The sequence below is a fragment of the Panthera pardus genome, unplaced genomic scaffold (assembly GCF_024362965.1).
Source record: "Panthera pardus isolate Hobbes unplaced genomic scaffold, ASM2436296v1 HiC_scaffold_3, whole genome shotgun sequence".
In the NCBI taxonomy this organism is placed as follows: Eukaryota; Metazoa; Chordata; class Mammalia; order Carnivora; family Felidae; genus Panthera; species Panthera pardus.
In genome coordinates, this window is record NW_026526876.1 from 1542501 (window position 1) to 1569937 (window position 27437).

Below are 27437 nucleotides of genomic sequence, written 5' to 3' on the forward strand. Positions count from 1 at the left end.
TCGGGATGAAGACTACAAGTCCCAGAGGGCCGCTCGCGCACCCCGCCACGTGTTTTCTTCGCCCGCCAATGGGTGGAAGCGCCGCGTGAGCCTGTTCCCGCCCCCCGGGCGCGCCCGAGCCAATCGGAAGGGTGGTGTGTGTGCGAGGGCAAGTGGGGAGGGGGACTCAGCTCAGGACAGGGAGGCCCTGCTCGCAGGTCCCGGGGTCCCGGTGGCAGCCGGAGCGCTTGGTCCGCAGGCGGCGGGCGGGTGGTCCCCCCTCCGCCCCCACCCTGCGCGTGCGCGCCCCGGCCCCTCCCTCCCTGCCACCCCCCTCGGCTCCCGCGCGGCGGCGGCGGTTCCTCTCCCCCTCCCCCCAGCCCTGGCTCCGGGGGACCCCCCGCATGCCGGTCCGCACCGAGTGTCCCCCGCCGGCCGGTGCCTCGGCCGCCTCCGCGGCCTCGCTCATCCCGCCGCCGCCCATCAACACCCAGCAGCCCGGCGTGGCCACCAGCCTGCTCTACAGCGGCTCCAAGTTCCGCGGCCACCAGAAGAGCAAGGGGAACTCGTACGACGTAGAGGTGGTGCTGCAGGTGAGCGCCGGGCCGCGCCGGGCCGGGGCCCGAGGGCCTCCTCGCGGCGCTCACTGGCCGTGCCCGCCCCCGGCTCCTCGAGCCCGCAGCCGCGGACCAGGCCCTCGCCGCCGGGCCTCCTGCACCAGGCGCTTCACCCCCGGGACCTGCCCAGCTGGTGTCTCACACTTTCCAAGCCCCAACCCTGACCTGCCCCTCACACCGGAGCCTGTCGTGGGCAGCTCCTGGCCGACCCTGAACACTCTCCCAGACTCGAAGCCCGTGACCGGCCTGCCTGGGATCCGGAAGCCCCCTGTGACTGGCCACCCTCAGACCTGAGTCCTTCCTCCCCAGGACCTGTCGCCCCAAGATCAGCTCTCCCTCCAGTCCCTCCCAGAACCTGAAGAACTCTCCGTTGGTTTCTCCTGCCTGGGAACCCTGGCCATGGCTGGGCCCGTGTCAAATTATCCCAGACTTGAGACAATCCTCCACCCCTCCCCTTTCCTCAGTTCCAGGGATCCTCAAACCTTGGGGCCCTCCTCCCGGGATTTCTTCCTTGGGAGAGCCTAGTGCCCCCTCAGACCTGGGAGCATCCTCCCTCCCTTAGCCCCTGAGCCCGAGAGCCCCCAGTCCACAACTGATTCCTCGCCTCTGGTTCCCCCTCAAGACCAGGCACTCACATCCTGGGTGCTGCTGGCTGGAGCTCCTCCCAGTCTGTTACGATCTTGCCTCCTGGGGCCCCCCACTGTCCCCCGGTCTCTAACTGGCGCAGGCAACCAGCTGCCGGCAGCCCCAGGCCTCCTGCTCTAGGCTTCTTCTCATGCTCCCTATCTCCGTTCTCTGGCCACCTCCAGTCCCCTCCCAGTCTCCCTGACCTGTCTCCCCATACCTCCCCAACCCCTACCTTCATCTTCCTTCTCCTTGGCTCCAGGGGACCCTCTTTCTATGGTCTTAACTTTTATCTACACAGCCAGGGCTTCCTCCCGGTGTCTGATACCCATGTGCTGGGAAATCGAACTCACCCAGCATTATCTCTCACACAGTATTTCCTTGCTGTCTCTCTACCTCCCCCCCGTCTGACCTGAATTTCTAAGTACCTGCTGCCAGCCCCTGATAGCTTTGGAGCTCAGCTTTACCCACTCTGGCCCTTTTCCACACCTCACCCCTCTCATGCAAGTGGTAACACACTTGATATTTTTTTCCCAGCGGGAGGAGGTCAACAGTAGTTATTACTCCTTTCTCTCCCCCTTCCCTGCAAAACTGTTCCTCCATAGCTATCCCTGCCTGCCTCAGGACCCACTTTCCTCCTCCCTTTGCCCCCTTTTTTCCTTGGCCTGACGCCCCACCTCCTAGGCTGTTCCCCAAAGCCCCTCCAAACGTCTGGCCCCTTGAAAGGCCTCACAAGAGCTCTGAGGGCCTAAGTGTGCCACCTTACTGCCCCCATGCGTGAGGACAGAACGTAAGCCGTGTCTTTTCCTTATGTGCCCTTGGCTCTTTAAAAATGTTAAATCTTAAACAGCCTCTCCTCTGAGCAAGTGGGTCTCCCACCCAAAAGTCAATGGGAATACATTTTATTTTTGCTAACAGCAGGGCATCCTTAACCTCTTTTTTCTTACTGTTTTGCGGGAATCAACAGTTTCCTCTTTTTTCGATTGGGGAAAACATCACGTTAATCGTATCTTTGGTCTGTAAACTTAAGTTGCTATCATGAGCCATGATATTTATTATAACTGGAAAACTATTATGACTGAGCCATTCGTTCTCCATAATTAGATCTATGATAGGGTGATCCCTCTTCCCTTCTGCTTAAAATGTGAGAATTTACTATGAAGTAAAGGCTTTTTTTTTTTTTTTTTTTTTCTGCAACAAATCATAAAATTCTGGAAGTGAGATCCTTGGTTGTGGGTCATGTTTGGAATGATCTTGAATTTGCACCCATTGTTTCATTTGATGGTTTCCGAGGTGGTAGGGGGACGACTTGGCAAGGGTAGCTAAGTGTCAAAGAGAAGTTGTCTGTGGTTCTAACAGCAGCCACCCCCTTCTGTCATGGGTGTGTTGTTTCTGAAGTCTTGTCAGATGCCCATTTCCTCGCGAACCAGTGTACGTGGTGATTGAGTTGGCGCGTGACTGGTCTCAGGGTAGCCCAGAGCGGAAACCTGGCTGATGGCTGGAAGCCACTCCAGTAGGATGTCTTGATGGTGGGAGCGGTGGTCATGCCCAGGAATGCTGCCCTACTTCTGGGCCGGTGACCTGTTTGTCCATCATTGAGACAGTCAGTGGCATGTGACTTATTCCATCGTCTGGTTTTACAGCCAGGACTAGTTTCTTAGACTCAGCCTTCTTAGAACACTTCTGCCTTTCATACCTCAGCCTCCTTCCTGCTTGCTCGCTTGCTTGCTTTCTTTTTTTCATAACAGCTTTATTGAGATATAATTCACATATCATACAGTCCACCCAAGTTAAGGCGTACAATTTCAGTAGTTTCTAGTAGAGTCACGCACTTGGGTGAGCATCTCTGCAGTCCAACTTTAGAACACTTCCATCACCCCCAAAAGAAACACCACCCCTTAGCCATCACCCCTTCTCAACTCTAGGCAGCCACTAATTTTATTTTCCCTAAGATCTGCTTATTCTGGCCACTTTGTATTAAACGGAGTCATATACTATGTGACCTTTTGTGCCTAGCTTCTTTCACCAAGTATAATGTTTTTCAGCGTTCACCCATGTCATAGCATGTCAGTGCTTTATTATTTGGGGGGGGGTGCATAATAATCCATTGTACGGACGTACAACATTTTGTTTATCCTTGGAGCAGTAGATGGATATTTGGGTTGTTTCCACTTTTTGGCTCTCGTGAGTAGTGATGCCGTGAACATTCCTTTTCGAGTTTTTATGTAGGCGCGTCCTCATTTCTCCTGGGTAGAAACCTAGGAGTGGAATGCGGGGTCCTATGGTAACTCTATGTTTAACATTTTAAGGAACTGCCAGACCGACGTCCAAAGTGCCTACGTCATTTTGCACTCCCCCCACCGGGCGATGAGGGTTCCAGTTTCTCCACAGCCTTGTCAACACTTGCTATTTATTTGTCATCTTTTTGATTGTAGTCATGCTAGTGGGTGTGAGGTGGTTATCTCATTGTGGTTTTGATTGGAATCTCCTTACTGGCTAACGATGTTGCACATCTTTTCCTGTGCTTTTTTGGAGCCCTTTCTTTCCTCGAAATTCCAGTTTAAAGAGCTCCCCCAGACCTTCGTGAGATTCTGACTAGGTTTTTGTTGTTGCTGTTGTTACTTTGACGACTCTGTTCCTCCTCTGCCATCCCAAGAGCCAAGAGTAACGTGAAGGCCAGGGTCACCGTGACAGCATATTAAAAAGAGCAGCTGTTGGACACAGCTGTGCTGTCAGACTTCCTTGCCTAACGTTTGCCTTGTCATCCTTCCCATGGAGATGCTGGTCCGTCGTTTGGTGAAAGTTCTCTGCGTCGTAGTGTATATGAGTTCACCCCCCCATCACCAAGATCAATTTGGGCAGAATGGGAGAGACCCGTGGTTGAACGGAGGCCAAACTGCAATTCTGATTCTCAGGCACGTGATAATCCACGCAAAATGTTAGCCAATTTACAGTTCAGTTTTTAATCTCATTAGCAGGTATCCTGGCCACCTGATACCCTTTCCAGCAGCTGTGAAGCCCCAAACTATATTGAATTCAGTGAGAATTGCATACGTGAAATTTAAGGCCTCAGGTTAGAGCTGTGTGTCTTTTAATGAAAGTTCTTTGCTGAACCGTGTGAGTGCAGATCAGCCACTTTGGATGACGTCCAGCGCCGAGGCCCGGAGATGAGGATATTTTAAATGCTTGGGCGGTTTTCACATGGAATACCTTTGTCACCAGCACCGAACTGTGGGAGCGTTTTAGCTTTATCGAAGCCCATTTGCTTTGGTGCTGACCTCATCTGGCTGACTGCATTCATTACAGTTTTTAAAGATGGCCTTGGTATTTGATTTCTGGTGTAACTGGAAGTCGTTAAGTCCCCAGACCTGATAAACACCACCAGACTCTCCAAGTTGCTTAAAAATGAGACCTCGCTTAACACTAAAATCTCCGCGTGCTGCGGCACCGGGGTGCTTTGTCTTGCTTTAATTCCGGGGGTTTGCTTTGTCCGTGAGCCCAACCAGCATGAAATCTGAAAATCTGCCTGTTGGGGATCAGTCCATCCGGATTTGGGTGAAATGGCTCATTTAGGGTGCACTCAGCTGTAGGTAGCCATACCCTTTTCGGAATAGTTAAAAGCAGGGGTGAACCTGTCATCTCAGGTTACAAGAAGCCTGGAGGTGGCTTGGTTCCACACTGGCTCATGCCGGGGCCCGTTTCCTTCCACGTTTCCGTGCTGCCCCTTGGCATTTCCCGGCCTGTTTCCCCTCAGGGTCTTTATGTGGCTGCCCTGGGCACCGCGTGCAGGTGCTGCCACCGTCACGGGAAGAAAGAGAGCCTCTTTGGAAGCCCCAGTCTTTCCCAGCAGCACCCAGGAGACTTACACACATACCTGATTGGTCAGAATCGGGTCACTCACCCCTAAACTGATGACTCACAAGGGGACAGGGGCACGGGTTTGCCTTGCACCCGTCAGGCTGATCGGGTCTTGTGGGGGCAGGGTAGGTGTCAGAACAGGATCTGGGCCCTGCCAGCATGGAAAAGTAGGAATTTGGTTGTAGGGTAGGTACCGGGCCATGTCGCAGCAACCCGTAATTGGTACATACTACACCTCAAAATCTATGTTGCCTGTTACCCCTGTTTATTTTAGGCTCCTAACTCTTCATCAGGAGACACAAGCATTCATATATGAAATGGGCAGCGTGGCCCCTCACAGTATTTTCCATTCTGGGGTCAGCGTCTTGGTTCACAACTGCAATTTTTGCCAGAGAAGTCTTCTAAGATGCCTTGCCGGGATATGCTGCCCATTTTGTAAAGAAATAATGCGGGATTGTGCTGAGTATAAATATGGGCGAGGAGTACATTTTTTAGACCAGTCGGAGACCCGTGTTGAGCGGGCCGACTGTTCCAGAAAGGCCCTTTGGTCTCAAGATACTCAGCTGAAGGAGGTTGAGAGGGTCCTGAGATCAGGTAGCTTCTGAACAGGCACGGGGGCAGGGCGGGGCGGAGGGGACTCACAAAGGTCTCAAAGGCAGGTGAGCCCTGGCCGTGCTAGGCGCCCACCAACCTCCGGGCCTCCCTCAGCCCACCTGGCCTCTGACGGCCGGGCACGTGGTTTTCCGCAGCAGCCCCAGCTGGTCTCCCAGTGGTTCCTCCGTTTGTAATGAGGCTGTGTGTCCTTTCTTTCCAGCATGTGGACACGGGGAACTCTTACCTTTGTGGGTACCTGAAGATTAAAGGCCTTACTGAGGTAAGCACTCACTCAGACGAACTAGAACTGGAAGGTGGACCGCGTGCTCCTTGTGCTCAGAGTGTGAAGGGCCAGCAGTCAACTCTGAGGCCTGATTAAAGTGCCCTGTTAAGTGTCGTTCTCATACAGTGAGCTCAAAGCATGTGGTTTTCATGTGCCCTGTTGGAAAGTATACAGAGTCACAAATCTGTAGAAGTTTATAAATACATCGTGTTGTTACCAACACTGTTGATTTCATTTTTAATCCTTTCGTGGAAAGAAAAATGTGGTAAGAACATGGCTACCACCCTCCTCACCTGCCGTCGGAAGTTTTAAGGTTTCTAAGGCAAGCATTAATCCTTCCAGAGCCAAGGTCTTTGGAATTCCTTAAACCTTTTAGTTCACTGGAACAATGAAAAAGTCATCATCCAGTTTCTAACAGGAGTAGCTGCTATGGAAATGTAGACTGTTTTCCTTTCCTTGAACCAACTTTTTACATCTCAGAACTCCTGGGAATATAGAAAACAAGAAAGAGCATCCTTTGTTTTCCTGCTGGTGAGTAAACAGGAAGAAGAAGGAGGGGGCTGGACTGGCCGCCTGACTCCAGCCCGACCTGGCTGCAGAGCCCTGTGGCCTGATCACTCCTCACTGTCTCCGTGGCCCAGCAGTGTTGAGAAATGCTCCACAGAGCCATAGAAAGGTCAGAGTGACCTTGTTGCTTTGCCCTTTACTGGTGCCATGGCCTTAATAAGAATGAAAAATACCCGCTCTGTCTCCTCAAGGGGCTTATCCTAGTGGGAAAGAAAGAATGTAAGAGTAAGAGGTCTAGACTATAGTATAATACAAATGGGGGGGTGCTAACTAAGGCACAGACCATCCTCTGTCTTGAAACCATTGTTTCCATCTCTTTGATTCCATCCGGTTCTGCTTCTCTATTGGAAGTTTGAGACTTTTCTATGAAGTCTGGTGTTGACATGAAAAGATAACTACTCCTCCCTTCTAGAACGTTACCCAAGCTAGTAGGGGTAGAAAATGAAGGCAAAATGAAGGATTCCAGCCTTTGAGTTTGCGGTAGTAGGAAACAAAGTGAATAGAGTATACCCAACTCGTACAACAGGCAGCCAGATGCATTCACTGAGCACAGAACACGAACACTTAACTTCATAAGGAAACCAGCAACATCTGTCACCTGGAATGTTAGCACTGATTCTAGAACCAGCCACTCTGGTCATAGGAAGCTGCACGGAAATGGCAGGTAGCATTAAAAATCCCCAAACCGTGTACAGAACCTCTGTGACGTTTCCATCAGGAGCAGGTAACCTTAACAAGGTGGGGGAAGCTCTGAGTCATGAGCAGCAGGCTCCCTGAGGAGCTGCTAGCTCGGCCCTTCGCTGGGGCCAGTTCGGGAAGGGGACTTAGGCTCATGACAGGGATGAGGAGACCATCCTCCTGGCCAGTTCTTCCCGCCTGCGCACGAGCGGCCTCACAAGCACATGGCCCCCCAGACTGGTCTGTGCCGGGTTGCGCAGTGGACTCAGGTGTGGCGCTCAAGTGGCCTTGAATTAGAGAGAGGCGGCTGTGTTTCCGAGGCTCCTAGGACGTCAGGGTTCTTTGGATTCCATCTCTTTTAACAACCTTTTTAATTGCTTTACTGCCATACAGTTCACATACCACACAGGTCACCCATGTAAGATGCAGGGGGTGCCTGGCTGGCCCAGTCAGAAGAACATGTGACTCCTGGTCTCAGGGACGTGAGTTCAAGTCCCACGTTGGGCATGGAGCCTACTTAAAAAAAATAAAATAAAATGTACAGTTCATTGGCTTCTAGTACAGTCATGGTGTGGTACAACTATGGACTCACCTTTGAAATTCTAAATCCAGTACGTGGTCACTGGACACGGTCACTGAAATGCCAGAAAGGGTGAGGATTCTCTGAATGACTTTATACCCGTATTCTAAAATACAGCTGCTCGTGTTTGTTTGCTTTAACATTTATAGTTGTTAGGATATCGAATATGTAATTGATTTTCATAAAAGCATTTAAATGGTTGAGTTTTAGCCATAGTCTTCCTCTTGTACACCACATGGAAAATTAACTATTAAGTTGGAGATCATTGGTCTCTTGGCTGCCTCACATTCACGAACGAGCACAGTTCTTACAAAGTTCGTGTGCCTTGTGGAAATGGAATCCCAGGATTGTGAAGAATGGGCGTCAGGTAGCCTTTTCTTTGCAATTCTGAGCCCGCCACCAGCAGAAAGAAGGGACATTTCTAGGGAGGCCCAGAAGCTGGCACAGGGCCTAGGAGCCCAGCCTTGGGAGAGTCACGGCCAGGCCCTCCACTCACTCACTAGACAGGTTTGAAAGCTTCTGCTGAGCTTGTGCTAGACTTGCTCTGAGCCAGGCCAGGGAGATAGGTCACGCTAATCAAACTCAGCAGGACTGATGTATAAACAAGAATGCTCATTTACTCCTTTCTAAAATGAGGTACATGCACGTTCCAGAAGTCCTCTCTGACTTAGTAGCCAGTGGGTGTTAATCCCCCCAGAAGGCAGGCCTACACGGAAAGCCAGACCCATTACTGGAGAGTTTTTGGTGGGCCTGTTAACCGTGCGGGGGAGTGGTTTGGACGACTTAAATGCCACGACTGCTAGGCCCGCTGTAGTAAGCCCACGCCTGTTCTGGGGGTGAGAGTGGGGGGTGCTAGCCATGTCTCTTCTCTCTGACTCGTTTTTTTGACGACCTTCCCGCAGACAGAGTTTTTCCTTTGAGTTTATACGTTACCCGCCACTTTGGCTGTAGTCAAGTGCTTAAATTTCCCGGTCCTGCCCTGAGAGGTAGTTCGTGGTTTTGGTAACTTCTGTACATATTGACTCGCACTCATTAGGCAGTATTTATTTTATTTTAATTCTCAGAGTTCGGGGGTACCTTGCAGTCACCCTTATCCACTGCCTGAGATATTTTTGGAGAGACGTCAGTGCAGAATCAGCTCACTAGGAAGACTTTCTATTTGAACCATAAGTATTTTCTTTGTATTGTAAGAGGGCCCATTTATCATTTCCTTCTTTTCTCTCTTGTGGAAGCTAAACAAAGTTAAAACCTCAGAAAATCAATATGTATAGCTTTTCATTTAAAATCTCAAGCCTGGATGGCGTAGGTGGTTAGGCGTCCGACTCCGGCTGAGGTCATAATCTCACGATTTGTGGGTTCCAGCCCTGCGTCGGGCTCTGTGCTGACAGCTCAGAGCCTGGAGCCCGCTTCGGATTCTGTGTCTCCCTCTTTCCGCCCCTACCCCGCTCACGCTCTGTCTCTCTTTGTCTCTCAACAAAGAAGAAACATTAAAATAAAATAATTTAAAATCTCAAGTCAGGTACCGATACAGAAGTTTCTCCCTTAGCAGTTCTTCCTAAAACAGATGAGGATAATTTATCTATACCTTTAAAATCAGGTTCCCATTTAGGAAATCTCTTTAATTTCTTCACTCCGTATATATAAATACCTGAACGAGGAACCCGGCCACCGTGTCGGGGGTAAAGGGTCGAGGTTTGGTGGGGGGTGGGGACGTTATGTATCTCAGAGTTCACTGTGAAGACAGCTGCCAGCCTCGGTGGTGGATAGTGAAGCAGGCCCCTTCAGTCTGCTCCTGTGTGGGCGGGCGGCCATACTGTTTCCTGGGAGCTGCTATCTCTTAGCGACGTCCCCAGCTACATCATGGCAGGCCAAGCCAAGAGAAGTAGCAAAGCCATTGGAACAGATTTATTTTATTTTATTTTATTTTATTTTATTTTATTTTATTTTATTTTACTTTATTTTTTATATAAAAAAATTTTTTTAATATTTATTTTTTTTAATTTTTTTTTTTTAACGTTTATTTATTTTTGAGACAGAGAGAGACACAGCATGAACGCGGGAGGGGCAGAGAGAGAGGGAGACACAGAATCGGAAGCAAGCTCCAGGCTCTGAGCCATCAGCCCAGAGCCCGATGCGGGGCTCGAACTCGCGGACCGCGAGATCGTGACCTGAGCTGAAGTTGGACGCTTAACCGACTGAGCCACCCAGGCACCCCTTAATATTTATTTTTGAGAGAGGGAGAGGATAAGCTGGGAATGGGCAGAGAGACAGAGAGACAGAGAGAGAGAGAGAGGGAGGAAGACAGAGGATCCAAAGTGGGCTCCACGCCTACCACAGTGAGCTTGGTGCGGGGCTCAAACTCATGAACCGCGAGATCATGACCTGAGCCGAAGTCAGACATTTAACTGGCTGAGCCACCCAGGCGCCCCAGAACAGATTGATTTTAAACACACGTAGATGTTTGATGCAGAATAAGGGGGGCATACATAGTGTCTGAAGAAGAAAGTGGGACCTCTAGTCCCAAGGACATTAAGACTGTAACCCATGGTTTGCCAGGCCACTGACCACCATTACCGTGCTTCCAAGAAGCACCAGAGGCTGGCAGGCTGGGCTGAAGGGTTGGCTAGTTGGTCAGTCAGTTGATTGGGTTTTACAAATGCAGAGAAATGGTGGACTTATTAAATTGTTAACTTTTTCTTCCATTAGTATTTTTCAGAATCTTTGGTGCCTTCTTCTTGGCAGATGAACAAATAGCAAATAAAATTGACAAGAGCATTCTAAGCACCCAATTAGGATGACAGCTTATTTTTTCCCGTTTTTGTGGGGTTTTTTTTTCCTGTTGTTGTGATTTTCCATTGCAGACGTGATTTATGTATATTTTCCCTAGTATAAATTGCCTTAGTTCATATGATAAAATTAAATGTTACTCTAACATATCAAGGTATTCTTTAAAAAAAGAACACAAAACAACCACAATGACAACCAAAAAAAAAAAAAAAAAAAACACAAAAAACCCACTCCCCGGACGGGCACAGGAGACAAATGACTGAGCTAGTTTGAGAACCAGTGGGCATGGCGTCAGGGAGACTGAGCTGTAAATGCTGTGATTGTGGAGCCTCCTGGGGTGTTTTTCTTGGAAAGTAAAGTCAACTTAGTTACCATCTGCTTTGTATCCTAGAATACTCAGAATTTACTTGTTCAGGTTCTTTTCGAGTGATTAGTACATAACAAACGAAGTCAGGGAAGGGTTCTCTGCTTCTGGCAAAGTTCATAACGTCCAAGAGACTTTGTGGGCACCTCCAATTCAAGCTGACTCCACAGCCATCGGCAAATCTCTGGACCTAACTCTGGGTTGTTGCTTAGCCAGTGAGACCATTTTTTCAAAGTCCTAGGAAGAAGTTAAAGAGCAAGGTTGATTTTTCCTTTGGGAAAGGTTAAAACTGCTGTTCAACATCTTGTTTTGGTATTTGGGTTTTTACCATAGGAGTATCCAACTCTCACGACCTTCTTCGAAGGAGAAATAATCAGCAAAAAACACCCTTTCTTAACGCGGAAGTGGGACGCAGACGAAGACGTTGATCGGAAACACTGGGTGAGTAGGTGTTGGGTCCACTCTGGGCTGCCCACGCGCTGCCGGGAAGCCAAGAGACTTAGCTCTCGGGGTCTTATCACTGTGCCCCATCCTGCTCACCTGTCCACTGGGCTTCTCACCCCAGCTCCTGACGGACACACCCAGGCTCAGCTGAAGTACCATCAGGATGTCACCGGAAATGCCAGTGCCCCTGCTTTTCGGTGTCAAAAGTGGAGTGTGTTCTAGATCACCAGTAGGGAGCACTTGGAGACAACTCATCGTCACTGCCCTCAAGTCTTTTCATTGGCTTTCACACAAGTTGTTGTGTCTTCAAAAATCCATTTCTCTACCTGTCAAAATAGCCTTCCGGTTTAGCTGACCAGGGCGATGATGAATTTTGGTTTAACACTAGGGAAGTCCAATGTGCTCACCCTCTACACCCACCAGAAATTCTTGTGTCAGTAATGAAGATTCTAGAACTCTTCGTGCTTCCCACTGCCACTCACACCCGGCTCTTCAAGTGTCTCCTGATTCTGGCACGATACTCCTTGGAGAAAACTCCCGACCGCAGACCCTCGTCTGGGTTAACATCACTATAGATTAGCTGCTTTGCTTGTTAATGTTTCCTACTTGAGATAGGAAAGGAACATCTCTCAAATGTTGAGTTTCAGTTAAATTTAAGCTTTTAAAACCATTTTTTGGTGAGCTACATGTTTTGACTATTGTAGCAAATAGAACTGAAAGTCAGTCATTTGCGTGATACTAGAGAATACTGTAGAATACTGCGTAATACTGCATAATACTCTAGAGGGTACTAGAGAATACTGTAATACTAGAGAATGAACGAGAGCCAAGTCTCTGGGGATTCTCAGTCGGGGGATCACTCGGTGGCTCAGTCAGTGAAGTGTCCGACTCTGGATTTTGGCTCTGGTCATGACCTCATGGTTCATGAGTTGGAGCCCCGCATCGGGCTGTGCGCTGGCAGCTCGGAGCCCGCTTGGGATTCTCTCTCCCTCTCCCTCTCCCTCTCTCCCTGCGCCTCCCCTGCTTGCTCGCTCTCTCTTTTTCTCTTAAAATAAATACACTTGAAAAAAAAAATACTCAGTTGGGGAGCCCGAGAGGCACACGGTCGTGCGGGCATCAGAAAGTGGTGGAGGGCTCCTCGGTGCCGTCTGACCCCACCCTGCCCAAGGCCGGCCCTTCCTGCACGGCTCGACCCCTCACGAGGTGGCTCCTTCCTCTCCCAGACAGTCCCCGTGAGAACGATCTTCCCGATCTTTCTTGTACCGAATGACAGCCTGTCTCCCATCCTGCTTTGTTTTCCAGCTCAAATTGGTTCTGCAAAAAAGCAAGGTCTTTTGAGACTCTATGAAAAGTCAGTTTTAAGTTAGGTTGGCTACGAATTAAATACATAGAAAGCAACTCTTAATTTTCCAGACTTCCATTAGAATACTGGGAAATATCTGTTCCTACCTCTGTTAGGTTAAATTGAAATATTTTAAGTGAAAGAGCGTCTAAGAAGGCCTCCCTGGGTCCTTCCCAGCATGCTCGATGGGGGAGGACCAGGAGCTGGGCCTAAGGGCTCTTCTTCACCCAGCAGTCTGGTGACCTGTGCAGGACTCAGAGTCTCCCGTAACTCTCCCAGCCCATGCAGGAGTCCCCGATGCCCATGTGGGGCTCCTGGAGCTCTGTACTGCACCTCTGTCTGTCAGGGATTTGCAGCACCTGATGCAGGCCTGCCTCAGAGGTATTGCAGGGTCCATTCCGGAACACTGCAACAAAGCAAACATTGCCATAAAGCAAGTCAAATGAATTTTGTTGGTTTCCCAGTGCATGTAAAACTTACCTTTATGCTACACTGTACTCTGTTAAGTATGCGATAGCATTGTGTCTAAAGCAATGTACATACCTTAATTTTAAAGTACTTTATTACTGGGGCGCCTGGGTGGCTCAGTCGGTTGAGCGTCCGACTTCGGCTCAGGTCATGATCTCACAGTTCGTGAGTTCGAGCCCCGCGTCAGGCTCTGTGTTGACAGCTCGGAGCCTGGAGCCTGCTTCAGATTCTGTGTCTCCCTCTCTTTCTCTGCCCCTCCCCTGCTCATGCTCTGTCTCTCTCTGTCTCAAAAATAAATAAAAACATGAAAAAAAATTTTTTTTCAATTAAATAAATAAATAAAGTATTTTATTACTAAAAAATGCTAACCATCCTCTGAGCTTTCAGCAAGTCCCAATCTTGCTGGTAGAGGGTCTTTTTTTTTTTTTTCGTTTATTTATTTTGAGAGAGAGTGTGGGGGAGGGAAGGGGCAGAGAGAGACGCAAGAAGCATCCCAAGCAGGCTCCACGCTGCTAGAGCCAAACCTGATGTAGGGCTCAATCCTACGAATGGTGAGGTCGTGACCTGAACTGAAATCAAGAGTCGGATGCCTGACCAACTGAGCCACCCAGGCGCCCCACTGGTGGAGGGTCTCACCTGATGTTGATGGCTGCTGACTCATGAGGGTGATGGTTGCCAAAGGTCGGATGGCTGTAGCAATTTCTTAAAATAAGAGAACAGTGAAGTGTGCCTCATCGATTGGCCGACTCTTCCTTTCACAAACAATCTCTCTGCGGTGCGGGATGCTGTTTGATAGCATCTGACCCTCAGTAGAACTTCTTTCAAAACTGGAGTCAGTCCTCGCAAACCCTGCTGCGGCTCTATCAACTGAAGTCACGTGATACTCTAAATCCTTTGTTGTCATTTCAACAATCTTCATGGCATCTTCACCAGGAGTAGATCTTATCTCAGGAAACCACTTCCTTTGCTCACCCATCAGAAGCAACTCCTCATTCGTTCACGTTTCATCCCGCGGTTGCAGCCATCGGTCACGCGTTCAGGCTCCACTTCTGACCCTGGCTGTCTTGTCATCTCTGCCCCGTCTGCCTCCACTGGAGTCTTGAATCCCTCAAAGTCATCTATAGAGTTGGAATCAGCTTCTTCCAAACTCCCATTGATATTTGATTGTTTGACCTCTTCCCGTGAATCACAAATGTTCTTTCTTTTTTTTTTTTTTTTAAATCACAAATGTTCTTGATGGCACCTAGAATGGTGAACCCTTTCCAGAAGGTCTTCAGTCTACTTTGCCCACATCCATCAGAGAGATCACTATCTATGGCAGCTATAGTCTTAGGAACTATACTTCTTTTTTTTTTTTTTTTTTTTTAATTTTTTTTTTTCAACGTTTTTTATTTATTTTTGGGACAGAGAGAGACAGAGCATGAACGGGGGAGGGTCAGAGAGAGAGGGAGACACAGAATCGGAAACAGGCTCCAGGCTCCGAGCCATCAGCCCAGAGCCTGACGCGGGGCTCGAACTCACGGACCGCGAGATCGTGACCTGGCTGAAGTCGGACGCTTAACCGACTGCGCCACCCAGGCGCCCCGGAACTATACTTCTTAAATAAGAACACTTGAAAGTTAAAACTGCCCCTTGACCCATGGACTGCAGAACGGGTGTTGTGTTGGCAGGCATGAAAACAACGTTAATCTCACGGTACGTCTCCCCCAGAGCGCTTGGGTGACCAGGCGCATTGTCAGTAAGCAGGAATCTTTTTTTCTGAGCAGTAGGTCTTAACGGTGGGCTTTAAATATTCAGTAAACCATGTTGTAAACAGATGTGCTCTCATCCAGGCTTTTTTCTATTAATAGAGCACAGGCAGAGTAGATTTTGCATAAAATTTTAAGGGCCTGAGGATTTTCAGAATGGTAAGTGAACATTGGCTTCAACTTCAGGTCACCCACTGAATTAGCCCCTAGCAAGAGAGTCAGCCTGTCCTATGAAGCTTCGGAGCCAGGCATTGACTTCTCCTCTCTGGCCATGAAAACCCTAGATGGCGTCTTCACCCAGTAGAAGGCTGTTTCATTGAGTGTGGCCATCATCATGAGTCATCTTAGCTCGATCTTCTGGATAACCTGCCACAGCGTCTGCATCAACACTTGATATTTCACCTCTCACGTTTACGTTACGGAGATGGCTTCTTTCCTTAAACCTCCCAAACCAACCCCCGCTAGCTTCAGACTCTCCTTCCACACTTCCTCACCTCTCTCAACCTTTACAGAATTGAGAAGAATCAGCCTTGCTCTGGATTAGGCTTTGACTTCAGGGAACATTGGGACCGGTTTGACCTTCTATCCAGACCATTAACCCTTTCTGCACATTAGTAATAAGGCAGTTTTGAGGGGGCGCCTGGGTGGCTCTGTTGGTTAAGCTCCTGACTCCTGACTTCAGCTCAGGTCATGATCTCATGGTTCATGAGATCGAGCCCTGCAACGGGCTCTGCGTGGAGCCTGCTTGGGATTCTCTCGCCCTCTCTCTGCCCTTCCCCTGTTTGTGCACTCTCTCTCTCTCTCCTCTCAAAATAAATAAACATTTAAAAATAAACAGACAAGTAATAAGGCTGTTTCGCTTTCTTATCATCCATATGTTCACTGGAGTGAACTTTTCCTTTCCTTCAAGAACTTTTCCTTTGCATTTACAACACGGCTGTTTGGTGCAAGGGGCCAAGCTTTCAGCCTCTCTTGGATTTCGACATGCCTTCCTCAACTAAGCTTAATTGTTTCTAGCTTTTGATTTCAAGTGAGACACGTGCAACTCTTCCTTTCCCTGGAACACTTCGAGGCCATCGCAGGCTTTTTAATCGGCCTCATTTCAGTATTGTTACGTCTCAGGGAAGAGGGAGGCCTGAGGAGAGGGAGACGGATGGGGGAACAGCCAGTGAGTGGAGCAGTCAGAACACACACAACATTTATCAGTTAAGTTTGCTGCCTTATATGGGCCCCCAAACAATTGAAATAGTAATATCAAAGATCTCTGTGGGGCGCCTGGGTGGCTCAGTCGGTTAAGCGTCCGACTTCGGCCCAGGTCGTGATCTTGCGGTCCGTGAGTTCGAGCCCAGCGTCAGGCTCTGTGCTGACAGTTCAGAGCCTGGAGCCTGTTTCAGATTCTGTGTCTCCCTCTTTCTCTGACCCTCCCCCATTCATGCTCTCTCTCTCTGTCTCAAAAATAAATAAACGTTAAAAAAAAAAAAAGATCACTGATCACAGATCGCCATAACAAATAAAATAGTAATGAAAAAGCTTCAAATATTGCAAGAATCACCAAAATGTGACACAGAGACACAAATGCTGTTGGGAAAATGGCACCAATAGCCTTGCTCGATCAGGGTTGCCAGGAACCCTGGCAGTTTGTAAAAAAAAAAAAAATGCAACATCTGCAAACAGCAATAAAGTGAAGTGCAATAAAACCAGGACTGCCAGGGCACCCGGCTGGCTCAGTCAGTTAAGCATCTGACTTCGGCTCAGGTCATGATCTTGTGGTTCATGAGTACAAGCCCCGCATCGGGCTCTGTGCTGACAGCTCAGAGCCTGGAGCCTGCTTCAGACTCTAGGTCTCCCTCCCTCCCTCCCCCTCTCCTCTCATGCTCTGGCTCTCTCTCTTTTTCTAAATAAACATAAAAAAAAAATAAAATAAAACTGGACTCCCTGTAAACTAGATTCAGAGGCACTGTATTATTTCATGCTCAGGTTTTTCTGAATGATAATAAAGTTGGTATCATGGTGGTACCATAAAGTCCAGATTCCATAAACTCAATCTACTGAGGATAGAAATACATGTGTGACAAATTCTATGGGTTAATAATTCTGTATCTTAGATTTTATTTAAGGTGTAATTCTTATAAAATTATCGCATGCTTGTTTTTAAGCGTTTGAATAAGTAGAAAAACAAAAGGAAAAAAAAATCATCTATAATAATAATACCGAAGCTAAAACAAGTATTGACCTCTTTTTTTTTTTAAATAAAAATAGGATCATGAGACACAATTTTGTAATCTATTTCTGGTGTCCCCTTTTTTTTTTTTAAATATATTTAATTTATTTTTTAAATTTACATCCAAGTTAGCATATAGTGCAACAATGATTTCAGGAGTAGATGCCTTAGTGCCCCTTCCCCATTGAGCCCATCCCCCCTCGCACAACCGCTCCAGTAACCCGCTGCTTGTTCTCCATATTTAAGAGTCTCTTCTGTTTTGTCCCCCTCCCTGTTTTCATATTATTTTTGCTTCCCTTTCCTTACGTTCGTCTGTTTTGTATCTTATAGCCCTCATATGAGTGAAGTCATATATTTGTTTTTCTCTAATTTCACTTAGCGTAATACTCTAGTTCCATCTAGTTGCAAATGGCAAGATTTCATTCTTTCTGATTGCCCAGTAATACTCCATTGTATATACATACCACATCTTCTTTATCCATTCATCCATAAACGGACATTTGGGCTCTTTCTATACTTTGGCTGTCGTTGATAGTGCTGCTGTAAACATTGGGGTGCATGTGTCCCTTCGAAACAGCACACCTGTATCCCTTGGATAAATGCCTAGTAGTGCAGTTGCTGGGTCATAGAGTAGTTCTGTTTTTAAATTTTTGAGGAACCTCCGTACTGTTTTCCAGCGTGGCTACACCAGTTTGCATTCCCACCAGCAGTGCAAAAGAGATCCTCTTTCTCTGCATCCTCGCCAACATCTGTTGTTGCCTGAGTTGTTAATGTTAGCCATTCTTATAGGTGTGAGGTGGTATCTCATTGTGGTTTTCATTTGTATTTTCCTGATGATGAGTGATTTTGAGCATTTTTTCGTGTGTCGGTTGGCCATCTGGATGTCTTTGGAGAAGTGTCTGTTCATGTCTTTTGCCCATTTCTTTGCTGGGTTATTTGTTTTTTGGGTGTTGAGTTAACCCTTTATCTGGTAATGTCATTTGCGAATATCTTTTCCCATTTGTCGGTTGCCTTTTAGTTTTGCTGATTGTTTCCTTCGCTGTGCTTTTTATTTTGATGAGGTCCCAATAGTTCATTTTTGCTTTTGTTTCCCTTGCTTCCGGAGACGTGTTGAGTAAGAAGTTCCTGCGGCCAAGATCAGAGAGGTTTTTGCCTGCTTTCTCCTTGAGGATTTTGATGGCTTCCTGTCTTACGTTTAGGTCTTTCATCCATTTTGAGTTTATTTTTGTGTATGGTGGTCCAGGTTCATTCTCCTGCATGTCGCTTTCCAGTTTTCCCAGCAACACTTGCTGAAGAGACTGTCTTTGTTCCATTGGATATTCTTTCCTGCTTTGTCAAAGATGAGTTGGCCATACGTTTGTGGGTCCATTTCTGGGTTCTCTATTCTGTTCCTTTGATCTGCGTGTCTGTATTTGTGCCAGTCCCATACTGCCTTGATGATAACCGCTTTGTATACATCTTGAAGTCCATCTGGTCTCGTTTTTTAAAAGAAATTAATCGTATATTACCCACTTCCTGTTTCTTCTTCACTAGCTGGCCCCAAGCCACTCTACTCTGTCAGAGGACCCCACTGTAGTAAGCCCTCTCTCCCCCTTCGGTGAGACATGCTGGCTCTCAGTTGTTCTGCATGATTCTGTTGCTACTGTTGACTCCCTTACAGAGATGTCACTGGTCATTCCTGGCTTTGTGCAAAGGTGTCCTGAGAACGGGCCCCCCAGAATAGCATCCATTCCCAACCCGGGGCCTTTCCTCAGACAACATGAACTAGGCAGGCGTAGCCCCATGATGACTCAGCTGGAGTCCAGCTCTGAGGTCCTTGGTGGGGACCTTGGGCTCCCCTTCCAGGCCTCGGCCTTTGCTGCTCTGGTCAGGCCACCTCCAGCAACTGGCACGCGTTTGCAAAGGCAGTCGCCGCCGGACACAGAAGGGTCGTTCTGACACCAGCCTCTCCCTCCGTAGATCAGTTCTCATGCTGTGTCTTTTGCTTTCAGGGCAAGTTTCTGGCTTTTTATCAGTATGCAAAATCATTTAATTCAGATGACTTTGATTACGAAGAGCTGAAGAATGGAGATTATGTCTTCATGAGGTGGAAGGTAAGGCCCCACCCCAGGCGGTCTTCTGGCTGTGCCAGTGCCTGCGTTGGACCCACCGCCCCATCTGCCCTGTCCTCATGCGGTGCCTTTAACGCTCACGGAAAGCGGGCACAGCTCCAGGCCACTCTGGCAGACTGCTGCCCTCCCAGATGGTTTCTCTTTGGTTAAACTGTTTGGTGGTCAGCTGACGAATTCGTGGCTAGGGGGTGGTCCCCTCGGTACCTTTGACCGTCCACGTGGAGTCCTCCCAAGTGTCCTGTGGATTCAGGGGAGAACCAAAGTCAGTCACCCATCACCTCCGGTTCTCAGCCACAGGCTACGACACCCCCTTAAGGGACCGCTCCCTCACCACGTCCTTGCTGAAGGCTCGGTGCTGTCTCAGCTTGTCTGGTTCCCTCCAGCTCAGGAAATGAGGGACCAGGAATGGAATTTGGGTTTTCCACTCACCAGCCCTCAGAGAACTGCATCTGGCTGGACTCGATAGATTGGCTTTGGGGCTGACAAGGCTTTTGTGTTCCCTGTTTTGATAGCATGGTATTTACTGTGTTCCAGCTCCAGGATAGCACAATCATGAAGCCAGTTTGTGAAATCACTGTGTGAACGGACACCCGCTTCCAACCCCTGGTCCCCAATCTGCGGGGAAAAGCCGTTTTATCTTGAAATCTTGCCAGCTTTCCGAAAAGCCAATCATTCCCAATCTTTTTTTTTTTTTTTTTTTTTTTTAGTATTTATTTTTGAGAGAGAGAGAGCACGCGAGCGAGCGGGGAAGGGGCAGAGAGAGAGTGAGACGCAGAATCCGAAGCAGGCTCCAGGCTCTGAGCTGTCAACACAGAGCCCGACATAGGGCTCGAACTCATGGACCATGAGATCATGACCTCAGCCAAAGTCGGTCGCTTAACCGACTGAGCCACCCAGGCACCCCAGTGATTCCCAATCTTTAGCTTGTATAGCTAATTTTTTTTTTGGGGGGGGGGGGAATCATCACTTTCTGAGTGGACGCTTGCCAGGCGTGGAGAGTCAGAGCGGGGTCCTGCCCTTGCAAGCTTGCCATCTAGTGGGAAGTGTGCCAGTGAAATAACATGTTGGAAGAAGTATCCTCCGAAGTTCTTATTTTAAAATTAATTTTAAAAACTACCATTCAGAGGTTTAGGAAAGGAAAAGATGAGAGTGTTTTGGAAAAAAAAAAAAAAAAAAGAGTTGAGCACCTGGGTGGCTTGATTTTGGCTCAGGTCATGATCTCGAGGTTTGTGAGTTCATGCCCCACATCGGGCTGTGCACGGCCAGTGCAGAGCCTGATTGGGATTCTCTCTCTCCCTCGCTCTCTTCCCCTCCCCCACTCTCTCTTTCAGAATAAACTTAAAAAAAAGAACTTCTCAGGGTGACTCACTGTGGGCCTTCAGGAGACCTCCTGGGGCCTTGGGGCCACCGACTTCATCTTACTGGGACAGTAGGTCCTTTCAGCTTGGCTCTAGCCAGAGATAACAAGCTTGCCTCTTCCCAAGGTGCTGTTCTGATGGCTGTCGCCGAGGCGTAGAGCTTTTTCAGGGGGTGTTATGGGGTGTTATGGGGTGTGATTCACCTTCAGAGTGAAGTGACTTGCTGTTCTAGAGGTGATCAGGAACCTAGCACCAGTTCCTGGGGTGGAGCAGAGAATTTCTCTCCCTGGGTGGTTCTGTCTGCGGGCTCTGAAAGGTAGGTAGGTATCGATTCACTTACGAGATATGTAGACCATAGGACCTTCTCCTCACTGCTGATCTCAGTGAGCTCAAGACACAGGCTCCTGTGTTAGCATCGAGAATACTCGAGCAACACACGAATGCTATTGGCAGGTTGGGTTGAAACGCACATGTTGGCCATTGTCCAGCAAGTCTGGGCAAGGCCGTGTGACAGTGGAACCTTAGAAGCACCTGGAGGCTAACGAGGAACGCCAGAGGTGGCCGGGCCACACCGTCGGTTACTAACCTCCTCCGTCTGTGTGCAGGAACAGTTCCTGGTCCCAGACCACACGATCAAAGACATCAGCGGTGCTTCCTTTGCTGGGTTCTATTACATCTGCTTCCAGAAGTCGGCAGCCTCCATAGAGGGCTACTATTACCATAGGAGTTCAGAATGGTAAGGAACCCCAGAGGAGCAGGGGGCGGCTTGCTGCTGTCCCCCTGGCTCTCCCTTGGCTTGCCCAACCAAAAGAAGACCTCTCCCCTGTCTCTGCATAGCTTTCATGCTCTGTCTGCATGCAGAGGGCCTCTCCAAGCGACCTCAGTTGCTGGTGTAGGGGCTCCCGTCCCTCTACACGGAGCAGAGGAAACAAGATGAAAGTGAAGTGTAGATAAAGGAACGCATTGCTGACAGCTTTCAAGCAGTTCTGTGTTATCAGCAACGTTTCTCCCAATCTCGCTGCTCTTGTATTTCCTCCCAAATTTCATCAGTAACTAAAATGTAAAATCCAACTATGAATTTTGCTGGGGTGAATTTTGCTGCCAGCAGCCTTTTCGATTTTGTGGCCACATTCCTCAGATGCTGGCCCCACATGCACTTGATCTCGGTCTGGTGACCTGGGGTCCCCCCGTGGAGCTGGCGGTCCTGCCCTGTGTCTCACCTGAGGTGAAGGACTGAATGCCACCTCAGGTGCTAGCTTTTGCCACCTCTTGGGGGGAGTCTCCTGCCTCCTCGCTGCTTCTCAAAGCACCCGGCTGTACCTGAAGAAGGAACCATATCATAAAATACCTGGTTTCCTCTCTGAATGTAGAGACCCCTCATGCCCTTCCAAATTTTTCACACTTCGGCGACTTGTAAGTGATGCCACCCCAGCTTGACTCAAATTCCTTGTTCAGTGGCAGCACAGTGATGCCTGCAAATACGTGCCCGTGGCTCAGTGCAGTCTCAGCGCCTCTGAGAGCCACAACTCTTAGGGTTTCAGTAGTTGTTCAGTTTTCAAATGAGTTTTCAAAACATGTTATATCCTGTTTTAAATGACAGCTTTATTGAGATAATTCACACACTATTTGGTTTGCTCATTGAAGCTGTACAGGTCAGTGGTCTATGCAGCCATGACTGCAGTCAATTTTAAAACATTCTCATCGCCACAGGGAGAAACCCTCGTAACCCCTTGACCATCAGCCCGACTCCCCATCCCCTCCTGGCCCTAGGCAACCACTAATCTACTTTCTCGCTGCGTAGATGTGCCCGTTCTGGATATTTTATATAAATGGGACCATACACTATGTGGCCTTTGTGTCTGGCCTTTGAAGCTTCAGCCTCGTTACAGCAGGTGTCAGCACTCCCCATTTTTGTTGCTGAATAACTTTCCATGGTCTGGATCCACAGTAGCCCCTCCTTATCTGCGGTTTTGCTTTCCGGGGTTTCGGTTACCCGCGGTCAGCTGTAGCCCAGAAGCAGACGATCGTCCTCCTGGCAGTGTCAGAAGGTCAGTGGTAGCCTAACAGCCCGTCACAGCGCCTCTGTCACTCCGTGTTTCGTCTCCTCCCGCCCCCATTTCGTCATCTCCCATCCTCACGGTACAATAAGGCATTTTGAGAGAGAGCCCACGTTCCCATAACTTTTATCGCAGTAGATTGTTACAGTTGTTCTATTTGCTGACTAGTCATTGTTGCTAACCCCTACGGTGCCTAATTTATAAGTTGTGCTCTGTCACGGGTATGTATGTGCAGGAAAAACCATACCATACGTACGGGGCTCGGTACCATCCACGGTTTTCGGCATCCGCTGGGGGTACCTGAGCGTCTCCCCCACAGATAAGGCGGGGGGGACCACTGTACCACATTTTCCTTCTCTGTTCATCAGTTGCTGGGCACTTGGGTCGTCTTCACCTTTTGCCTGTTGTGAATAATGCTGTCGTGAGTGAGGGTGTGTAAGCATCCGAGTCCCGGCTTCCAGTTCCTTTGGGCAGATACTAAGAGTGGAATTGCCGGGTCATATGGGAATTCTGTAACTTTTTAAGGAACCACCTCCCTGTTTTCCAGAGCAGCCGCACCCTGGTACATTCCCACCAGGGCCCGAGGGCTCCAGTTTCTCCACATCATTCCCAACGCTTGTTATGATGTCTTTACAATTACAGCTCTCCTAGCGCGTACGGCATCTGCAGGCGTCGTGTGGTTTTGATTCACATATTCCGATGGCTAATGCATCATCTTTTCTTGATTTCTTTTCTTTTGTTTTGTTTTTTGCTGTTGTTGAGAAATAAACTGCTTGTTCCTGTGCTCCTCCTCACTCCTCTGTGAAACAAGTAAGAGGAGAGCTGACGTCTACCCCATCAGCTCGGATTGTGCCTGGGGGTTATCATCCCCTTGTGTGGATTGTCCCGGCCGCCGTTTCCCTTTCATCTGCTTAGCTCCTCGGAGCAGCCTGCCGACGGGGCAGAAACATACACATCAGGGCTCTGATGTTCTCAAAGTCTAATAGCCGTGTCTAGGGAGGCGAGAAAATGAAGCCAAAGGGTCAAATAAGATTTACGGTTAGCGAGGAAGTTCTCTCTTCCATGGCCTGTTTGCATTGCATGAGAAGTGGGGTGTGCCTGTGTTACCCGCGAAGTCCCGAGGGTGCTCCAGCCTGACACACGGGGGAGCTGAGGTGCTGGCCGTGGGAGGCCGGGCAGCATGGCAGGTGAGGATGAGGCCCGGGGGGGGCCTCGGTCTGCATCTCTCCCACAGCGTACTCCGCCTCTCCTTTTACAAGACGTACCATGGTTGCTTCATGGTCAGAGCAAAAGGGAAAGGCCTAAAAACAGCTCCTCTTACCCCCATTCGGGAGGATTAACCGAAGAAACAAATAAAACCAGAGTTGGTTCAGCTGACGAGATCTGAGATGAATTTGCGTTCCGGTCCGAGAAAGTGGCCCGTCAGGCGCTCCGGTGGCAGGGAGGGAGTTTTGGACTTCCTTTGTTTGGTCTTCAGGATGCTCAGACTGCCTCCCGTTTCTCTCTTTTCCCACATTGCAGGTATCAGTCACTCAATCTAACTCACGTTCCCGAACACAGCGCACCCATCTACGAGTTCCGGTGACAGCGGTTCAGAGCAGGAACCAAATAAAACTGAACTTGGCAAAAAAAGAACTCTGCCAAGAAAATCGTGTACCTGCCAGAACCAGGAGAACGTGTGTTCCTGTTTCTTCACGAGCAGACTCGCATCAGAAAGCATGAATGTTAACCCACAGAATCCAAGGAGCATGGCCAACCAACGGCAGGTGGAGGGAGTGTTCTCTGTGCTTCCTCCCTCTCTGTGGCAGTTTGGTCTTAATCTGTTGTAAGCTACCTTAAATGCACTTTTCCTTCCTGCACAGCTAACTTCTGTATCACTGAAAGGCCCATTCCTTCCTCCGTCCCCACCTCCAGCCGAGCAGAAGGTCAGCCCCCCAGTCACCCTCAGCCTTGGTGCTCAGTGGTCTCGGCCCAGGCCCCAGCCCTGCGCCCCCCACCCCCAGTTGCTCAGTCCGGTAGCTCAAGAGAAGGCAGAGCCCCAGCACACGTGTGCCGCCCCCCCCCCCCCCCCCCCCGAGCTCTGCGCAGGGAATCGGTGACCAGCAGCACCCGCCAGTGAAACGTGAGGCGGAGGCCGATTGCTTAACGGGGTCCGCTGGCACTGCCCAGCCCTGCAGCGGTCACGCTAAGCTAGTCAGTGGCTGCCAGGTTCTCTGGGCCTGCCATCGGGGATCACTAAATTTCAGGCTTCCAGATCCCTGGCAGGAACGGATTCCAGTCCTGCTTACTCAGCACGTTTGCTCCAAACTTTTGAACTTGAGGGCAATACTAAACTTAAAAAAAAAAGAAAAAAGAAAAAAAAAAAGAGTTTTTTTATTACAAAATTATTTTTATGGTCCCTTTAACAAGGACCCTATGGCAAATGCACAATTATTCAGAATTACATTTTTATCGTTTTCACATTGAAAACAGCAAATGTTGACTTAGTAATTTTTATACCTATATCTATATGTAAATGTATATTTAATCAACCAGCAGTTTAAAACTAGTCATCCTGGTACAAAAGTTTTGCAGCATTGCATAAATTCTAGTGCTAAACTTGAGAGCTGTTTTTTGGGGCCAGTTTAGCATTTGTACCTCCTCCTTTTGCTACTCAGAACAGCAGTGCTTCGTGGCGACCTTTTCCGTCAAGCAGAAGGGGCCGTCATTCTCCTAAAACAGCAACTCTAAAATGTTGGGGTGGGGGAGGGGCGGGAACGCGAACACGCTCGAAGAACTCAAGGCTCACGTGCCAAAGTGTGTGTGGGGGTGTGGGGTTGGGGTGGGGTGTGGTTTGGGGTGGGTGGGGGGGGGAGTTGTTTTTTTGTTTTTTGTTGTTGTTTTTTAATGTTTAAAAAGCTTAATAGGTTGGCATCAGTGGTAGACCGCAGAGACAGGCCGGGCTTTGGGGGGCATCGCGTTTGCTGGCGGTTTACAAGACTCACTCAGAACACAAGACAGAAAGCTACAGCCCACGGGAGCACAACCAGCTGCAAGCTGCAGATCCACGGGCGGTGTAAGGACACACAAGGCCCTTCGGTCTAGATGAGCGGTGTAGGGAAACGCTTTATTCTTAACAAGTGACTTTCCTTTTGACGACACATGTACTGTATGTTACTGAGACTGAATGTCGGGGAAACCCTAGAGGAGAAGTACTTGGGATTCTAGTCAGTGGGCATCGGGACACCTAGGATGCGTAGTCCTAAGGCTTTGTACGGAGGTGAGACCAACCCATCTGGTGAGGCCAGGGTTTTGGAGCCCCAAAACGTTGCCCCGGCGACTGCAGTGGAAAAATGATTCACGTCCGTTCCCAGAGATGAGTCAAATGTTTTCTTGATTCTGAAACTCCAGAAGGCATCAGGACGGCTGGCTCTGGTCACACCAGCTGATGGCAGAGTACCGAGGAGACCGCACTCGCGTGGCCTCAGTTTAGCTGGCAGGCGTCGCTTGACAGTAAAAGGAGACTGTGGGGCCGTGCTGGCTTTCCCTGGCCACACGGGCCGGCCATGTCACCCCAGATCCCCTCTCGCGGCAGGCTCCTAAATCTTGCCTGAGTTTTGCAAGCTCCTTGAAGGATCTAGGCCCCGCTCAGAACCCAACGAGGGGTGAGCTCATCGGGGCCCTGTATGTGTGGCTCAGAGGTCAGCCGGGCAGTCAGCGGGCAGGGAAGGCCATTTGGAAACGCTGCTATTGTTCAGCTAGCCAAACGGGCCAGGTCCTGTTGGAGGATCTCTTCCTCCCTCCCTCTCTTAGCTAGGTAATGAAGTTGTACTGGGGAAAATCGAGTGATACCTTTGCTAGATCTTTCGGGCACACCCGAGATGAAGGTTTGCTTGCGTAAAAATCTGCCCATTGAGGACAGGGAAGGGATTGCCTGCCCACCTCCTCTTGGTAATTCCCAAAGAATCCACGTCAACTCCTTCTCTTTCTCTCAGTTCCCCAAGGAATGTTGGGGATCACCCCCCTCTGTGGTTATTCTTTCCTGAACCTCCTCCGTGGTTTACGTGCCTCTGGTACTCTGTGCAATAGTTTTGGCTGACGCTTGTGTTCATCATCAAGAAATCAGTGCAGGATGCAGATTTTCTACCGTCTTCCTCCACCCCAAACAAACCTGCCATGAGGTAGGATCCTAGGGATTTGGCTGTTCTTTCCACTGCTCAGAAAGCTTCCGTTCTGTACCCCCAGCCTCGTCTCTCCTCTGTGCTGGAATTATCCCTCCCCACCCACCCATCCTCTCAAACTTTACAGCATTTCAGCTGCAGCCCCAAAGTACCTAAGCAATCCTTCACATGAAGTAGAAAGTCCCATCTGTGTGCTGGTTCTGTTGATAACGTGGAAATCACAAACTCCAGGGGAGCAAAGGGGCTTTTCAACGTCTTTTGCTTTCAGAAACAGGGAATTTATATTCTAAGGCCTTGAATTGATTTTTTTTTTTCCTCATAAAATAGTCTGATAAGCTAATTTTTAAAAAGAAATGCCATTAAGTATGTTGCATTGTGGTTTAAAATTACTAACAAGTTCTGGGAAAGAAAAATATTTGATTTTGAATCTTACATGTTTTTAAAAATTAGATTTGAATGGGCACAAAGTATGAGTATTTTGTTTCTTTAGGGAGGACATGTGGAAAGGGTTTGAGGGTCTGGGATGGGAGAAGTATTTTGCAGAGCTATCAATGTCCAAATAATTTTTAAAAAATAATAAAGGTATTTAAGCAGTGA

General features: G+C 48.8%; 1 protein-coding gene across 1 annotated transcript; it reads left to right on the forward strand.

Moving 5' to 3' along the window:
- The first annotated feature begins 18 nt into the window (after window positions 1-18).
- GID4 (GID complex subunit 4 homolog) lies at window positions 19-27437 on the forward strand. Its single transcript, XM_053892394.1, has 6 exons — window positions 19-572; window positions 5893-5952; window positions 11265-11372; window positions 19146-19247; window positions 21229-21359; window positions 24202-27437. The coding sequence occupies exons 1-6, from the start codon at window positions 384-386 to the stop codon at window positions 24263-24265; spliced, it is 654 nt and encodes a 217-aa protein (XP_053748369.1). The 5' UTR covers window positions 19-383; the 3' UTR covers window positions 24266-27437.

Excerpts from the sequence above, each read along its gene's own strand:
- GID4 (XM_053892394.1), top strand. The coding sequence starts at position 384 with ATGCCGGTCCGCACCGAGTGTCCCCCGCCGGCCGGTGCCTCGGCCGCC. Across the intron at positions 573-5,892 it reads ACGTAGAGGTGGTGCTGCAG|CATGTGGACACGGGGAACTC; the intron begins GTGAGCGCCGGG and ends CTTTCTTTCCAG. Across the intron at positions 5,953-11,264 it reads AGATTAAAGGCCTTACTGAG|GAGTATCCAACTCTCACGAC; the intron begins GTAAGCACTCAC and ends TTTTTACCATAG.